This window comes from Eptesicus fuscus, chromosome 3 (genome assembly GCF_027574615.1).
Source record: "Eptesicus fuscus isolate TK198812 chromosome 3, DD_ASM_mEF_20220401, whole genome shotgun sequence".
Taxonomy (NCBI): domain Eukaryota; kingdom Metazoa; phylum Chordata; class Mammalia; order Chiroptera; family Vespertilionidae; genus Eptesicus; species Eptesicus fuscus.
The window spans coordinates 57,712,160-57,730,150 of record NC_072475.1 but is presented as its reverse complement, the minus strand read 5'-3'; the positions used below and the strand labels follow the sequence as shown (position 1 = coordinate 57,730,150).

The following is a 17,991-nucleotide window of genomic DNA, read 5'->3' as shown; positions in this document are numbered from 1 at the left end:
TGGAATTTTCTCAGAAATACAACAAACAATTGTAAAGTTTTTATGGAACCACAAAACACCCCAAATAGCAAAAGCAATTTTGAGAAAGAATAAAAAAGGTAGAGGCATCATGATTCCTGATTTGAAAGTGTATTACAGAGCTATAGTAATCAAAACAGTAATGTATTAGTATGAAAACAGACACATAGATCAATGGAATAGAATAGAGTGCCCAGAAATAAACCCATGTATCTATGGTCAATTAATTGATAACAAAGGAGCCAAGAATATATAATGGGGAAAGGGTAGTCTCTTTAATAAATAGTGTTGGGCACTTACTTCAGTAACACATATCTATATAAATAAAAGTCTGAGTGACCATTATGACTGGTCCACTGAATGACTGGTCGACCAGTTGCTATGACGCGTGCTGACCATCAGGGGCAGATGCTCAACACAGGAGCTGCACCCTGGTGGTCAGTGCGCTCCCAAGGCCAACCTCTCGTGGTCCCTCCCTCTGGCTTGCCTCCCCCATGGGGGCCGGCCGCCATGGGCCCTGATGGGACTGGTGAGAAGGTCCTGATCGGCCCTGATCGCTGGCCAGGTTAAGGGACCCTATCCGTGCAGAAATTAATGCACCGGGCCTCTAGTGCTAAAATAAATGGTGTTAGGAAAACTGGACAGCCATGCAAAAGAATGAAACTGGCCACTATCTAACACCACACTCAAAAACCCACTTAAAATAGATTAAAGACTTGAATGTAAGACCTGAAACCATAAAACATCTAAAAGAAAACATAAGAAGTAACATTCTTAACATCAGTCTTGACAAGTGGGAATATATCAAACAAAAAAGCTTCTGTAGAGCAAAGAAAACCATCAATATTTTTCTACAGAATGGGAGAAAATATTTGCAAGTCATATACCTGATTCGGGGTTAATATAAAAATATATGTAAAGAACTCTTACAACTAAATAGGAAAAAAACCAAAAAATCCAATTTTAAAATGCCCAGAGGATATGAATAGACATATTTTTTCCAAAGAAGATATAGAAATGGCCAATAGGTACATGAAAAGGTGCTTAGCATCACTAATCATCAGGGAAACGCAAATGAAAATAATAATGAGATATCACCTCACACATGTTAAAATGCTATTATGGAAAAGACACTCTTGGCTCTCAGGAGCCCATTCTCTAGGCCTCTCCCCAGAGAGACAGTGTTCTGTTGGAGTTTAAGTTGCCTGTTCTGTTGCCGCATAAGTTTGTGTGATCAGGGTTGTCCTTGGGCAAAATGAAGAGAAAGAAAAAAGAGAGAAAAAAATAACAGGGATTTCCCACACACAGCCATATACACTTTTCTGACCACAAGGTCCCTTTTTTCTGGATCTTCTGGACAGAAATACAGAACGTCTCTAAGAGCTTTAACTCCCTGTGGTGCCACCATGGAGTTCTGCAACTGGCGTCAACTTGTGGGTAGGGCTGGATTTAAAAAAATAAATATGGAAGATCCCTGCCATACCCTTCAGGTCACAGATATTGTATTTGCCCCTTGTTTTAATTGTAATTAGTTAGAGAGATAGGCTCTTGTGAGCTGACATCACCTTGGCCAGCACCAGAAGCCCATATTTGATATGTTTTCTCTATGTATGTAAAAGGCTAAGTGACCATCTGACTGTCCAACTGGTAGCTATGACATGCAATGACCACCAGGGGGCAGGTGCTCATGCAGGAGCTGCCGAGGTGTGTTGACTTGGCAGCGGTGGTTCTCAGGTGACACATCCCAGAACCAGAGACAAGGGAGCCTCATTCCGAGGTGTGTCACCCAAGAACTGTCCTCTCACAATCTGGGACTCCTAGGTAGATGTGGGAGAGCTGGTTTAGGCCCAATCCCCACAGGCCAGGACAAGGGACTCCACTTACTGAAGGGGCCCCTCTCACTCTGCAGATGCCCTTCAAGTCACAGCGCTGCCCCAGGTGGAGCCAGCCTGGGAGGGACTTCGGGAGGTTGGCTCCAGTGTATGTCCAGCCCAGCCCATCTCGCCTAGTCTTGCCCCCGACCCCCATCACCTTCTAATTAATTTCCTTTCAATGTGCACAAATCTATGCACCAGGGCTCTAGTGTTTTATAATGCTTTTTCAGAAACAGACCGTCCTTGGGGCTAAGGGTGAGAACCATGTTAAAGGCCAGAGATACAGGGCTTGGGATGGAGAGGGAGAGAAGTATGGGAGGGACACATGTGAGGAGCATGAGACTTAAGTCATTCTTGCTATTGTTAACTTGATTATTAACTCCATTTTTTTTTCTTTTCTTTTCAGGTTTGTTTGGGACTGATACCAGCCCTGCTTCAGGAGTGCACGAAATTAAAATTGGCCCCATCACCTTCCAGGTGGCCACTGGAGACATTGCTAAAGAAGAGGCAGATGTGATTATAAATTCAACAACAAAGACATTTGATCACAAAGCAGGTACTTTACTTGTAGGATTTTTGCTACAGTAATGGTCACAGTAGATCCCATTAAGGAGGGTTTCTATAACCAAACTATTCTACAGTTGCTGTAGCCAAACTGATTTCTACAACTTTGGCTTTGTAGTGTCCCATATAATAAAGCAGTAATATGCAAATTAACCCTCACGCCCTCACAAGATGGCTGCATATGACCAGGCTGGCTGGCGGGTTAGTGAGGGGCGACCAAACGACAGAACAGCAGGCTGTATGGGGCGATGAGGCTGGCAGGGGGGCTGTTTGGCGCGAGCAGGCCAGATGGCGGCGGCAGTTGGGGATGCAGTTGGGGGCGCTGAGGGGGGGGGGCAGTTGGGGGCAATGAGGCTGGTGGGGGAGGAAGTAAAGGGTGACCAGATTTGCCGGGTGGGGGGCAGTTAGGAGTGACCAGATCGGCAGAGAGGCGGCAATTGCTGGAGACCTGGCTGAAGGGGAGGGGCAGTTAGGGGTGATCAGACTGGCACACGGAGGCAGTTAAGGACTATCAGGCCAGCAGGGGGAGCAGTTAGGGGCATCCAGGGAGGCAGGCAGGTGAGCGATTAGGAGCCAGCAGTCCAGGATTGTGAGAAGGATGTCTGACTGCCGGTTTAGGCAAGGGGTCCAGGATTGGAGAGGGTGAACGTTGGGCTGGGAGACCCCCTTCCATGCACAAATTTTGTGCACCATGCCTCTAGTGAATTAATAATTTTAAAATTATTCTGACATGGTTTCTTATAATGGGTAACAGTTATTTCATGAATTTTTCTTCCTTTGATCAGAAATGCCCAGGTTGTAAGAATCCTTTAATGATAGAGAGAGCATTTAGATAATGAGGCAATCATTCTGATCCAAGTGTACTGTACTGATTTTTTACTCATGTTTGTAAATATGTTGATGTTCTCATGTAGGGGTCTCCAAAGCAATTTTGGAAAAGGCTGGACAAAATGTGGAAATAGAATGTTCTCGCCTAGGTAAGGCACAATGCTGCTTTTCAGTCCTAAAGTATAAGTGGAAGGCTGAATGTGGGAGGCTGTGGAGAGGGAGACAACATATTAATCTTAAAATCATACATTTTACTAAAGAATTCCACTCATAGAGAATTAGAAATGAAGAGGAGTGAAAAGTGAGATCATGGCTAAAAAGAGAAGGTAAGCAAGAAAGATTCATCAGAGGTAGTATTTCAGGAGTCTCTTACTGGCACAAAATGCTTTATTTGCCAAAGCAGACATTTTGCTTTGTAAACAAACAGTAAGTTCAGCATCTGATTTTGCATCTTTTTGTTTTGTGTTTCTTAGCTCAACAGCACATCAATGGTTATATAATTACTGATGGTGGAGCACTGAAGTGCAAGAATATTATTCATATCCATGGTGGAGCTGATGTCAAGAGATCAGTTACCTGTGTTTTGCAAGAGTGTGAAAAATTGAATCACTCGACCATTTGCCTCCCAGCCATTGGGACAGGTTGGTATCCTCTCAAGGCTAAATTCTTCGGTGTCCCTTTTCTCTTAATTTTCCTGCTGATCAGAATGTAGTTGATGCTGAGTCTGAGGAAGGGCATCTTCCTCACCCCAAGGCAGTCACTGAGGGAAGGAGGAAGACATCTGCTCTCTAATATGGAGGGGAAGAGAGAGGAAAGGAAAGGAGCAAAGAGAAAGAATGGCCATCCCTCCTTCTCTTTCCACCTGTTCCTTTCTCTTTTTTCCATCTTTTCTATATCCCCCATTATTTAGTACTTAATCTTCCCCTTCATCCCCTCTCCAAGGAGAACTTCAGTGCATTGACTTCCACCTCCCTGTAACTGACTCCCAGATGAGCATTGCCAAGCCTCTTCTCTCACCTCTTGAGCAGTGGCTGTGCAGGTTGGCCTTGGGGCATCTCTGCACAGAAACCTTTCAATCACCTTAACCCAGTAGGTTCTAATGGGTCAGAAACACAACTCACCACCTTGCACTTCTCAGCCTCCTTACCTCTTTCAAATTTCTGTTTTCCTCTGACTATATAATTATTGTGTGATTGATTCTTTATATATAAAGACTAGAGGCCCAGTGCATGAAATTTGTGCATGGGGCGGGGGGGGGGGGGCGGCGGTGTGTCCCTCAGCCCAGCCTACACTCTCCCCAATCTGGGACCCCTTGAGGGATGTCTGACTACCCGTTTAGACACAGGTAGTCGGACATACCTCTCACAATCCAGGACTGCTAGCTCCCAACTGCTCACCTGCCTGCCTTCCTGATTGCCCCTAACCTCTTCTGCCTGCCAGCCTGATCACCCCCTTAACCACTCCCATGCCAGCCTGATTGATGTCTAACTGCTCCCCTGCCAGCCTGTTTACCCCCAACTTCCCTCCTCTGCCGGCCTGGTCACCCCTAACTGCCCTCCTGTACAGGGTTAATTGCCTCCAACTGCCCTCCCTTGGAGGCCTGGAGCCTCTCAACTGTCCTCCCTTGCAGGCCTGGTCCCTCCCAACTGCCCTCCCCTGCTGGCCATCTTGTGGTGGCAATCTTTAGTCCACATGGGGGCAGGACCTTTTACCACATGGCGGCAGCCATCTTTTGTGTTGGAGTGATGGTCAATCTGCATATTATTCTTTTATTAGATAGGATTAGATAGGATAGAGGCCTGGTGCATGGGAGGGGGCCAGCTGGTTTGCCCTGAAGGGTATCCCAGATCAGGGTGGGGGTTCCCTTGGGGCGTGGGGCGGCCTGAGTGAGTGGTCTGTGGTGGTTTGCAGGCCAGCCACGCCGCCTGTCGACCCAAGTGGAGGCCCTGGTATCTGGAATTTATTTACCTTCTACAATTGAAACTTTGTAGTCTAGAGCGGAGCCAAGCCTCCTGCTTGGTCCGTGGCCGGCAGCCATTTCTGTTAGAATTTATGTATCTTCTACAATTGAAACTTTATAGCCTGGAGTGAAGGCCTGGGCCCGCCAGGGTGTGTTGAAAACTTGCTTTCCTCCATTGCCAGGGAAGCCCAAGCCTCCCTCCTGTTCCCTGTGGAGGTAGCCATCTTGGTTGGGGTTAATTTGCATATTCGCTCTGATTGGCTGGTGGGCGTGGCTGGTGAACAAGGCTGGTGGGTGTAGCGGAGTGATGGTTAATTTGCATATTACTCTTTTATTAGATAGGATGTGCTTTGGGTTTATCATTACTAAGGTTGTGCTCTTTGAGCTCTTTTCCCTGGAATCTGAGATCTACTAGTATGCATTGAGTTCTATGCATTGATTAGAAAGTTGTGCTTGGTCTCCCTTAAGAGAGCTGGCCAAGGGAGGCAAATTCCCTCTGGCTTGAAGTGGAATGAAGCTGACTGGTTCCAGAGAGGGACCACTCGGCACTGGATTGATATTTCCATTGCCCAGGAATTTAAGTTTGAATGTCTGTGCTGGCCTGGTAGGCCCTCCAAAAATTTAGCCTCAGTAAACTTACCCATCCTTGTCACTTTCACATCAGCCAACATGTAATGTATCATCTATCTATCTACCTATCTATCTCTCTATCTATCTACCTATCTATTTATCTCTACCTGCCTATATATCATCTGTCAAGTCTTGTGGACAGCCATTAATGATTGTCTAGTCTTTTTCTCCATTTGCTATTTTCTCTTTGTTCTAGTCTTATGTTAATATCTTAACTTTATTTGGGCCACAAAGCAGGCAGCCCAGGGTTAGTATAAACCTGCCCAAGGGAGTACCCAGATAGAGTAAAAAAAGAAACAAGGAAATGAGGCTGGTTTAGTTTTGTATACATATGTATGCATGTTTGAGTATTTCTTCATTACTGCAAAACTTTTGTTTCTTCTATCGACCTGATGCCCTGATGGCATTGCTGTTCTGCACAAATAACTGCACATTAGCAGGATCTCCTTGCTTATCTTCTTTACCTATCTCTATCACCACCTGAGCTGGTCCTTAGACTAATAGATGGGGATGCTTTCTCCCTTAGTGGTGTTTATGAGTTGAGTTTGACTGGGAGGGATCAAGACAGCTTCTGGCCCAAAAGGAAGCCCTCTACCTGGTACCTTCAGATATCTGGCCTCAGGGAGAGAATGGGTGGGCAGTGATTCCTGCAAGCACCTCAAGTTCAATGAAAACTCCAAATCCAGTTCACTGTCTTCCCCCCCCAAAACCTTACCTGTTATATTGCTGATTACATCACCTTCTATCTAGAATGCTTAACTCTTCCCTCTTTATCACTCCCATGTTTATTAGTTTATTAATTAGTTTGATTAAATGTTTTCTGAGTGACTGCCATGTGCCAGGCACCGTGCTGAGGCCTGGAGGATAGAAAGATGCCCAAGAAAAGGAACCAGTCCACAAGAAGCACCTAGCTCATTGTGAGACAGACATGTAAAGAAACAACCGCAGTACTGGGTGCCCGTGATATACACATGAAGGTGTGTGAGTGGGAAAAGAAGGTACAGGTATACTTCAACAAAAGGTCAAGTATACAGGCCTTTGGTCCCTAGGTCTTCCTGACTTTATTTCCTAAATATCTCCTTGCTCTGACCCCTTTTTACTCAACTCTTATCTTTAACTAAGCTTTTATTATAGCCTCCTATCTAGACCTGGGCTCTCTGCCCCAGTGCCTCCTATCCCCCCACCACTGGCATGGTAGGCCTTGCAGACTTATTTTTCTCAAAAACAAATCTATTTCCCTGAACACACCAGGTGAGGGTGCACATCTCACACCCCTATTACACAGTTCTAGGCTTTCCCTCAGTTTTCCATACTTCACCTATTGAACACCATTCATCTTTACATATTATATGCCATGTGTCCTAAGTGCCTAGATGAGCTTCTAGCTTTTGATGGGACACATTAAATATTTGTTGAAAGTGAGTGACTATATCTAAACACTCCTATTTAAATTCTTCTATCTATCATGAGATAACCATAGCTTTGCAAAGGAGAATTTCCCTCTTTCCCTGCTCATCTCATTAAACACAAAAACAAAAAACCTGACCAAACCTTCTTGGTTAGTTTTATGTGGGGTTTGTCTACATTCCCACAATTGTCCACGGAGCCAAGTCTATCTTATTTCTGCGATAATGGTGGGCACCATTAAAGGGGGCCCTTAGTGGGGGGGCCCTTAGTCTCTCACACCAGGTTTGTCAGAACTTTTTCATTGTTAACTGCTCTCCCCCCACCCACTGTGATAGCTGTTGTTCATGTGGGACTGCTTCCATGGTTTTTCATGAGAATTTTCAAGGAACTTGCCATGATCTTACCAAGGCAGTAAGCTGGAGGAAAAAAGGTATGGAGCATGCTTAATTAGGAGACGACCCGCTCAGGTGGTAACCTTGAATCCTGTTAGTCAGCTAAGATCTCACCAAGTGTGGGAAGAAAGACTTCCTGGAGGTTCAAGGATAACTTGCATGTAAAAGAGTACAGATGATAACAAATAGCTTAGAGCTCTAGGTGTCTTACAAAATTATCTGAGCATAAATCAAGTCCCCAAAGAAAAAGGACTTTAGGTAGAGTCAAGTGATGATAAAGCAAAAAAACCAACCAAACAAACAAACAAAAAAAAAACACAGTTATTGTCTTTAAAGAGTATCATAACTCAATATGTATTAGTATCCTTTACTTTGGGTATTTTGAGAACACTAGAGAGCCAAAAGGATGAACTGTGCTTTGTAACACAGAGAAACACAATGAGCTGGAATCCGCTAAGTAGAGCAGATATGAACGTCAGACATCAAAAGTTAGATTTCCTTTTTTTTATTGTTGGGCTGTTGGCTTCTTGACATCCTGGAACAAGAACTCTCCACTGCATCTATGGCTTCAAAAGTGTTTGCTGATGGATTGTTAGAAAAGTCCATGGAGATGAAAATTTTGGTGTGTGAATTCTTTCTCTGAGAATTGGAATCCCTAATTTATTCCTCAGCCCTTTCCAACTGGATCCTTATTTTTCTAGTCATTTTTATTTGCCTTTCCAGGAAGTGCTCAACAAGACCCAGATAAGGTTGCTGAAGCCATAATGGATGCCATTGAAGACTTTATCCAGAAAGGACTTGTCCGGTTTGTGAAGAAAGTTAAAGTTGTTATCTTTCAGCCTCAAATAATGGATGTTTTTTGTGCCAACATGAAAAAAAGAGAAGGCTCCCAGGCTCCCTCACAGTCTATAATGTCTAAAATTGCATGTGAGTTGTTGATTTTTAAGAAATGCATGTTCCTAATATTGAGGTCACATGAGAAATAGCTAAAATTCTACATTATTTTTTTTGTGGTAGTTTACTAGCTTCCCCTGGTTTTATTGAGATATAATTGATATACATCACAGGTTAAGGTGTACTGCATAATGGTTTGACTTTACATATGTTACTGCAATATGTTTAGTTAGTATCCATCATCTCATACACCTCTTAAAATGAGGAAGCAAAATGATTTTTTTCCCTTGTGATGAGAACCTTAGAATTAACAGCTTTCATATATATCATACAGGTGTGTTAACTATAGTTATCATGCTGTACATTATACTCTTGGTACTTATTTATCTTGCTCATGTATTGTAAGAATTATTATTGTTTAACTATCCATACTTCCTAAAGCAATCTACAGATTCAGGGCTAAATTTAAATGGAATTTTCTCAGAAATACAACAAACAATTGTAAAGAATGTATGGAATCACAAAAGAACCCAAAATAGCAAAAAATTATCCTCTTTAAAGAATAACCAAGTGAGAAGCATCACGATTCCTGATTTGAAAGTATATTTCAAAGCTGTAATAATCAAAACAGTAGGGTATTGGTATAAAAACAGACACATAGATCAATGGAAGAGAATAGAGAACCCAGAAATAAATCCAGGCATATATGGTCAATTAATTTACAACAAAGGAGCCAAAATATACAATGAGGAAAAGATAGTCTGTTTAATAAATAGTGTTGGGCACTCACTTCAGTAGCACATATGCTAAAATAAATGGTGTTGTGAAAACTGGACAGCCATGCAAAAAAATGAAACTTGCCACTATCTACACCATGCACAAAAATCCACTCAAAATAGATTAAAGACTTGAATGGAATATCTGAAACCATAAACCATCTAACATCAGTATTGACAATAATTTTTTTTTAATTTGACACCAAAAACACACACACCAAAAGCAAAAATAAACACGTGGGAATATATCAAACAAAAAAGCTTCTGTAGAGCAAAGGAAACCATTAACCTACTGAATGGAAGAAGCTATTTGCAAGTCATATACCTGATTAGGTGTTAATATAAATAAAATATAAAGAACTCATGCAACTCAATGAAAAAACCCAAACAATCCCATTTAAAAATTCACAGAGGATATGAATAGACATATTTTTCAAAGAAGATATACAATTGTCCAACAGGTACATGAAAAGGGGCTTAGCATCACTAATCATCAGGGAAATGCAAAACAAAATAATAATGAGATATCACCTCACACTGGTTAGAATGCTATTATGGAAAAGACAAGAAATAAGTGTTTACAAAAATGTGCAGAAAAGGGAACCCTTGTGCACTGGGAATGTAAACTGGTACAGCCACTATGGGAAATAGCAGGAGGTTCCTAAAAATATTAAAAATATAACTAACACATGATCCAGTAGTTACACTTCTGGGTATTTATATGAAGGAAATGAAATCATTATCTCTAAAAGATATCTGCTCCCCCATGTTCATTGAAACATTATTGAGATAGCCAAGACATGGAAACAACATACTGTCCATTGGCAAAATAAATGGATAAAGAAGATGTGGTATATACAGGGTGGGGCAAAAGTAGGTTTATAGTCGTGAGTATGTGAAAGTAAAGTTTATTCTTGCATTATTACTTATAAATTATGGTATTATTTTCCATAGGAGCAACTGTAAACCTTCCTTGGCCTAATCCTGCATTAATGATGGAATACTATTCAGTCATAAAAAAGGACATCCTACCATTTGCACCAACATGGATGATCCTTGAGGGCATTATGCTAAATGAAATGTCAGACAGAGAAAGACAAATAATGTATAATAAATCTAATATGTGGACTCTAAAAAAACCTGAATTCCTATACAGAGAATAGATTGGTGGTTGCCAGAAGTGGGGTGGTGGGAGGTGGGCAAATGAGTGAAGGTGCACAAAAGGAACACACTTCCAATTATAATATTAATAAGTCCTAGAAATTTGATATATAGCACAGCGACTATAAAAGAAGAAAGAAGGGAAGAAGGCGGGGAAGGAGGAAAGGAGAAAGAAAGGGAGAAATAGCTAATAACTAAATTTTTTTTTCTTTTTAAATCCAAAACAATTGTTGCATTCCCTTGTGTTCCTCTTTTTTAGCATTTTTTGGCTTCTCAAGGCAACCTCCCTCCCAAACGAAAGCCTTTGGTTTTGGAGAAGAAAACGGAATCAGCAATTTTTCAGGTGCGTGGTGAAAATGAAACATGTGTACAAAACTCCGTTTCCTGCCTACAGAATCTGATGGAAAAGGAACAAAGCCTTTACAGCAGTGCAGAGGAATGTATGAAAGACTTTGATGAAAAGGAATATCAGGAATTGAATAAGCTGCAGAAGTACTTGAATATTATTTTGGTCTTGGATCATCAGAAACCTTTGATTAAGGTTTCAGGAATTAGCAGAGATGTGGAACAGGCTAGAAATGCAGTTGAGGAAATGATCAAGACAGTTAGATCAGCCAAAGAGCAGGAATCCAGAGCAGATTGTATCACTGGCTTTGTAGAATGACAATATGACAACAATAACACTTTTCATAGTTTTGACAAATTAACCAATATGAAATTGAAGGAGGCAAGAAAAAAAACAGGGAAAAACAGTTGATGTCTAAATTAATAATGAGCACTACACGGTAGACATGAAACATGCATTGCTACAGGTGCAAATGGACACAGTTTACAACAAATTCAGTGCATCACGAAACCTCAAGGTGAGTCACACTTTCACACTTGTTATCCATTATTTTACACTTACTTTGAGCTAACACTATTTTGTACGTCTATCAAAATTGTAGTCAAGTAGATAAAATTCAAGTAACTCTTATGTATTAAGATAGAAAACTTACGGAGTTGAGTTGAAGATGGCTGCCGATGGGAAGGCAGACTGCATGATAGTGCGAGAGTGAGAGAACGAAAGGAGAGTGTGTGGTCACACAGGAAGTGTCTATTTGTGAGTCGAGGGAAAGCCATATTCCAAGGGACTGTAGGGGATTGCCAGACGGGGTTCCCCTGACAGGCAGCCTCCACTGCTGCTGAAATCCCTCCCGGAGCAACCGGCTCTGATGTAGAGACTGCACCATCTTGATGTGGATGCTATCGGAAGCCTAAAAATCCCGGGAATCTACAACACCACAGAGTGAACAGCTGCGAACCCAGGAACACCGGTCCCCAGGCAGCGCGAACACGCGGATTCGGAGGAGCTCTGCACCTCCTCACGGAAAGGTCAGATTTTGCCTAGGATAAGGTGAGGTCTGTGATCCAGGCAGGAGAGAGAAAAGCACACAATGGGAGTTAGAGGATCCAGGGAAACTGTGCCCAAAAAGTTCCATGGCTGTTGGGGCTAGCATGATCTGCAAATGTGGAAGGGGATCCTCAGGGCTGCTAACAGAAGGGAACTCTGAAAAGCAACCCATAGCAGAACTGGGCGCAAAAGGGCAGCCTATAAATTTTAACAGTGTGCCGGCTGTTTAGACTCAAGGGAAAAAAGACTGCACAGACTTGCGTGCAGCTCCAGAATTCACGCACTTACTCTGGCTCTTTTTTCTTTTATGTTTCCTCTTTAAATACTTGCCCAATACATAGGATCACCCATTTGGGGACACACTAAGAGACTGCAGGGAAAGTTATTTTTGTGGAACCTGGGGATCAGAGCAGGGAATAACTATCAGAGAACCAGCTCTGGGACAGCAGCCCATTCCCCCAAACCGGTATTAAGTGCCACAGGGAAAACAAAACCTAAACAGTAGCTAGAGAGGACCTGTAGACCTGGAGGTCAATCCAGAAACACTGCCACCCAGGGGTTGAATCAAAAATTGACTCTTGTGTAAACACAAATAAAGGAGTATAAGAAACAGAGAAGTACTACTGCCTGCTTGAAAATCAGGACTGTGGCCTACTAAACTGAGGAGCAGTGGAACGCAAGGATCTTCAACACTGTCCTAACTAGGAAACAGATGTGCCAAACAGAACAGTAGAGGAAGTGAATGACCTTCACTACTGCACATTTTTTTTCCATCTTTTACTTAAGAAACTAATTTTTTTTCTTTTTTCCTCACATGATTTTACCTTTTTAATTATTACATTTTTATTTTTAATCAGTATTATTACTACTACTATTTTACTTTTTTTTTAAGTGTCATTTTATTTTCTCTTTATTTTACTTTGGGATTAGTGTTCTACATTCTATTTTCATCTTTCCTTTAGCCTCATTTTACTCTATCTCAACTTTACCTTTATGTCAACACTCTCTTCCTCACTTTTCCTCTTTTGTTGTCCTGTTTCTCTTACCCTATTCTTGCTTTAGATTTTCCCTATTCCTTCTTTTTACCCCCTGTTAAATTTCACCCTACTTACATATCTAATTTCCAATCTCCTGCTCTAAGTCCATACACACCTCTCTCTTCTCTTTCTTCACTATCCAAATTTTTTGCCTCTCTATCCTTTTGTTGTTGTTTGCTTTATTGTTGATTAGATTGTTTTTTTAAGCTTGTTTGTGAGATTGTTTCGCTTTTTCTTTTTTTTTTTGTTTGCTCTCTTTTTGTTTGTTTTTTGCTTCTGTTTTCCCTCGCCTCACTTGATATTAGTTGTTGTTTGTAATTTGCATTTATCTCTAGGTATTTGTTGCTTGCATTTGTTGGGATTAGTGGCCGTACTATTGGAGTTTTCTCCCTATATAAATACTTTTTTCCACTCTTCTTTTTTATTCTCTTTCTTTTCTCTCTTACTTTTATTTTTTCCTTTTCTCAATTTCATTTTTGCACTCTTTTTTTTTCTTTTTTTCTTTCTTCTTCCTTTCTTATCCCCTAATTATCTTTTCCCGGGTGGTCACCTTTATATGGGGTTATTAGTATTGTGAATACATTTGTGTTCAGTGCCTTGTGCATTGTGCCTTGTTGTGTTGTATTTTGTGCCTTTAAATCAATGAAGGAGAGAGAGAACTACATAACCTGACACCTGGAGAAGAGATATGTTGGGGAGACTAAGAAACAGCCCACATATGAAAGAAAAGGAGGCATCACTAGAAAAGGAAGTAAACAAAATGGAGGCAGCAACCTGTCAGAGAAAGAATTCAGAGAAATGGTCATAAGGTGGATGAAAAGAATGGAAGGCAAATTCAACAATATGTGTAAGAACCAAGAGGAAATGAAGAAGATCCAAGAAGAAATGAAAAATGACATCATTACTATAAAGAACTCAATAGGAAGATCAATAGTAGACTAGAAGAAGCAGAGGACCGCATCAGTGAGCTAGAAGACAAGGTAGGAAAAAATACCCAAGCAGAGCAGCTTCTAGAAAAAAAAATTAAAAAGCAGGAGGAGAGCCTAAGGGAACTTTGGGACAACACAAAACAAAACAACATCCGCATAATACGGGTGGCAGAAGGAGAGGAAACTGAGCAAGGAATAGAAAACCGGTTTGAAGAAATAATGACAGAAAACTTCCCTGATATAGTGAAGAAAAAACTCATACAAATCCAAGAAGCTCACAGAGTCTCAAACAAAATGACCCCCAAAAGACCGACATCAAGGCACATTATAATTGAATTGGCAAACACCAACGACAAAGTAAGAATCTTAAAAGCAGCCAGAGAGAGAGAGACAGAAAGTTACCTACAAAGCATCCGCCATTAGACTAGCAACTGATTTCTCAACAGAAACACATCAGGCCAGAAGGGAATGGAATGAAATATACAAAGTCATGCAAAGGAAGGGTCTGAATCCAAAAATACTGTACCCAGCAAGGCTATCAATCAAAATTGAAGGTGAAATTAGGAGCTTCACAGACAAAAAAGACTAAGGGAATTTATTACCAACAAACCAGCAATGCAAGAAATGCTAAAGGGTCTGCTATAAAAAGAAGAAATAGGAAGCAAAGAAGGAACACAAGGGTAAGGAATAAAAATGGTGACAAATACCTATCAATAATAACTTTAATTGTAAATGGATTAAATGCCCCAATCAAAAGATATAGGGTAAGTGAGTGGATAAGAAAACATGACCGACATATCTGCTGTCTACAGGAAACCTACCTCAGAAAAAAAGACAGAGACTGATGGTGAAGGGATGGAAAAAGGTTTTTCAGGCAAATGGAAACGGAAAAAATCTGGGGTAGCAATACTTATATCTGACAAATTAGATCTCAAAGTGAAGGACATAAAAAGAGATAAGGAAAGCCACTTCATAATACTAAAGGGAGCAATCCAACAAGAAGAAATAACTCTGGGGAACATATACACACCCAATACAGGAGCACCCAAATACATAAAAAAAACTTCTGCAGGATCTCAAGGGAGAGACAGCAATACAATCATAGTAGGGGACTTTAATACCTGACTATCACCATTGGACAAATCCTCTAAACAAAAAATCAGCAAAGAAACATCAATTCTAAATGACTCACTAGATCAGATGGAATTAATTGACATCTTCAGAACATTTCACCTCAAAGCCACAGAATATACATTCTTCTCCAGTGCACATGGGTCATTTTCAAAGATAGACCATATGTTGGGTCACAGGCAAAGTCTCTTCAAATTCAAGAAGATAGAAATCATATCAAGCATCCTCTTAGATCATAGTGGCATAAAACTGGAAATCAACTACTATAAAAACCATCCAAAAAAAATCAAACACATGGAGACTAAATAGCATGCTATTAAACAAGGACTGGGTCACCAGAAAGATCAATGAAGAAATAAAAAACATCATGGCAACAAATGACAATGAATACACAACAATCCAAAATCTATGGGACACAGCGGAAGCAGTCTTGAGAGGGAAGTTCATAGCTCTACAAGCCTACTGCAAAAAAACAAGAAACAATGGTAATAAATTACTTAACCCTACAACTCAAAGAGTAAGAAAGAGAGCAACAAGAAAAGCCCAGTGTAAGCAGAAGGAAGGAAATAATAAAGATCACAGCAGAGATAAATGACATAGGGACCAAAAAAAACAATACAAAAGATCAATAAAACCAAGAGCTGGTTCTTTGAAAGGATAAATAAGATTCATGAACCTCTAGCCAGGCTCACCAAGAAGCAGAGAGAGAGGACCCAAATAAAAATCAGAAATGAAAGAGAGAAATAACAACAGACCCCATAGAAATACAAAGGATTGTTAAAAAAAAATACTATGAACAACCCTATTCCAACAAACTGGACAACCTGGAGGAAATGGACACATTCCTAGAAAAATACAACCTTCCAAAACTCAATCAGGAAGAATCTAGACATCTCAATAGGCCAATAACTATGGAAGAACTTGAAGCAGTCATCAAAAAGCTTCCGGCATGTGGATTCCTGCAACAGAGAGGAATTGACAGGAGTGCTCCAGCCATGAAGACAGAAGAGAAACAGTCCAGAGATGGAAGACGCTGACCATACCTTGCCATACTAGCAGTCAGCAGATGTGCGTCACTGCGGATTGCCCAGGACCAAACCAGAGAGGGCCGGACCTGCATTACCACCATTTGTCCACCATCCAGAACTGAAATATCATTGCTGTTATGTACACATAAACAACTGTTAGACATAGAAATCAGGACTCAAAAGAACTGTTGGCCCAGAAAGAAACTCACTGTAGACTGATTCATTTGCCTCTCAGCATAACCATTATTGCTTGTCTCATTTTCGGTTCCTATAAGTGTATTCCTAGTATCACATGAGCTCACTCATCTAGGGGAAATGATGGACAACATAGACTGAAGAACAAGAACAGCATTGATCAGACTGTCAGACCTCAGAGGGAAGGTAGGGGATGGTGGGGACAAGGGAGATAGATCAACCAAAGGACTTGTGTGCTTGCATATGAGCCTAACCAGTGATCATGGACAACAGGGGGATGGGGGCATGCGTGTGGGGGGATTTGGTATGGGAATGGGGGGGGGTTGATGACAAATATGTGATACCTTAATCAATAAAGTAATTAAAAAAAAAAGCTTCTGGCAAACAAAAGCCCAGGGCCAGATGGCTTCACAGGGGAGTTTTACCAAACATTCAAGGAAGAACTAAAACCTATCCTCCTCAGACCATTCCAAAAAATTCAAGAGGAAGGAACACTTCCAAGCTCTTTCTATAAAGCCAGCATCACCCTAATACCAAAACCAGATAAAGACAACACAATGAAAAAGAATTACAGGCCAATATCCACCATGAACATAGATGCCAAAATCCTCAACAAAATTCTCCAAATCGGATCTAGCAGTACATCAGAAAGATCATACACCGTGACCAAGCAGGATTTATCCTAGGGATGCAAGGATGGTACAATATCCGCAAGTCAATAAACGTGATACATCACATAAACAAATTAAGAGATATAAACCAATTGATGCAGAAAAAGCATTTGATAAAATCCAACACCCTTTCTTGATAAAAACTCTCAACAAGGTGGGAATAGAAGGATCTTACCTCAACACATAAAAGCCATATATGACAAACCCACAGCCAACATCATACTCAATGGGCAAAAACTAAAACCATTTCCCCTAAGAACAGGAACAAGACAGGGATGCCCACTCTCACCACTCCTGTTTGACATAGTACTGGAAGTATTAACCATTGCGATTAGACAAAAACAAATAAAAGGCATCCAAATTGGAAAAAAGAAGTAAAACTGTCCTTATTTGCAGATGACATGATCTTGTACAAAAAAAAAAAAAAAACCCTAAAGACTCTATAAAAAAACTATTACTCTTAATAAATGAATTCGGCAATGTAGCAGGATACAAAATCAATGCCAAGAAATCTATGGCACTTCTTTACACCAATAGTGAACTTACAGCCGAAACCGGTTTGGCTCAGTGGATAGAGCATCGGCCTGCGGACTCAAGGATCCCAGCTTCGATTCCGGTCAAGGGCATGTACCTTGGTTGCGGGCACATCCCCAGTAGGGGGTGTGCAAGAGGCAGCTGATCGATGTTTCTCTCTCATCGATGTTTCTAACTCTCTATCCCTCTCTCTTCCTCTCTGTAAAAAATCAATAAAATATACTTTAAAAAATTGTTAAAAAAAAATAGTGAACTTACAGAAAGAGAGACTAAAAAAGCAATCCCATTTACCATCGCACCAAAAAAATTAAGATACCTAGGAATAAACTTAACTAAGGAGGTAAGAGACCTATATGCAGAAAACTACAGGACACTGAATAAAGAGATAGATGAAGACATAAACAGATAGAAGAACATACCATGTTTATGGATTGGTATAATCAACATCATCAAAATGTCCATAATACCCAAAGCAATCTATAGACTCAATGCACTCCCCATTAAAATACCAACGACATATTTCATAGACCTAGAAATAAATCTCCAAAAATTCATCTGGAATAAAAAAA

The 17,991-nt window shown here is 40.9% G+C and overlaps 1 protein-coding gene across 1 annotated transcript in view; it reads left to right on the top strand.

Annotated features, from left to right (window-relative positions):
- Positions 1–17,991, top strand: part of LOC114229872 (protein mono-ADP-ribosyltransferase PARP14-like) — a 41,818-nt gene that overhangs the window by 14,313 nt on the left and 9,514 nt on the right. Inside the window, exons 6-9 of the mRNA XM_054709676.1 lie at positions 2,299–2,448; positions 3,371–3,433; positions 3,758–3,925; positions 8,397–8,600. Coding sequence (XP_054565651.1) covers positions 2,299–2,448; positions 3,371–3,433; positions 3,758–3,925; positions 8,397–8,600 — 585 coding nt within the window. The remainder of the gene's footprint in view (positions 1–2,298; positions 2,449–3,370; positions 3,434–3,757; positions 3,926–8,396; positions 8,601–17,991) is intronic.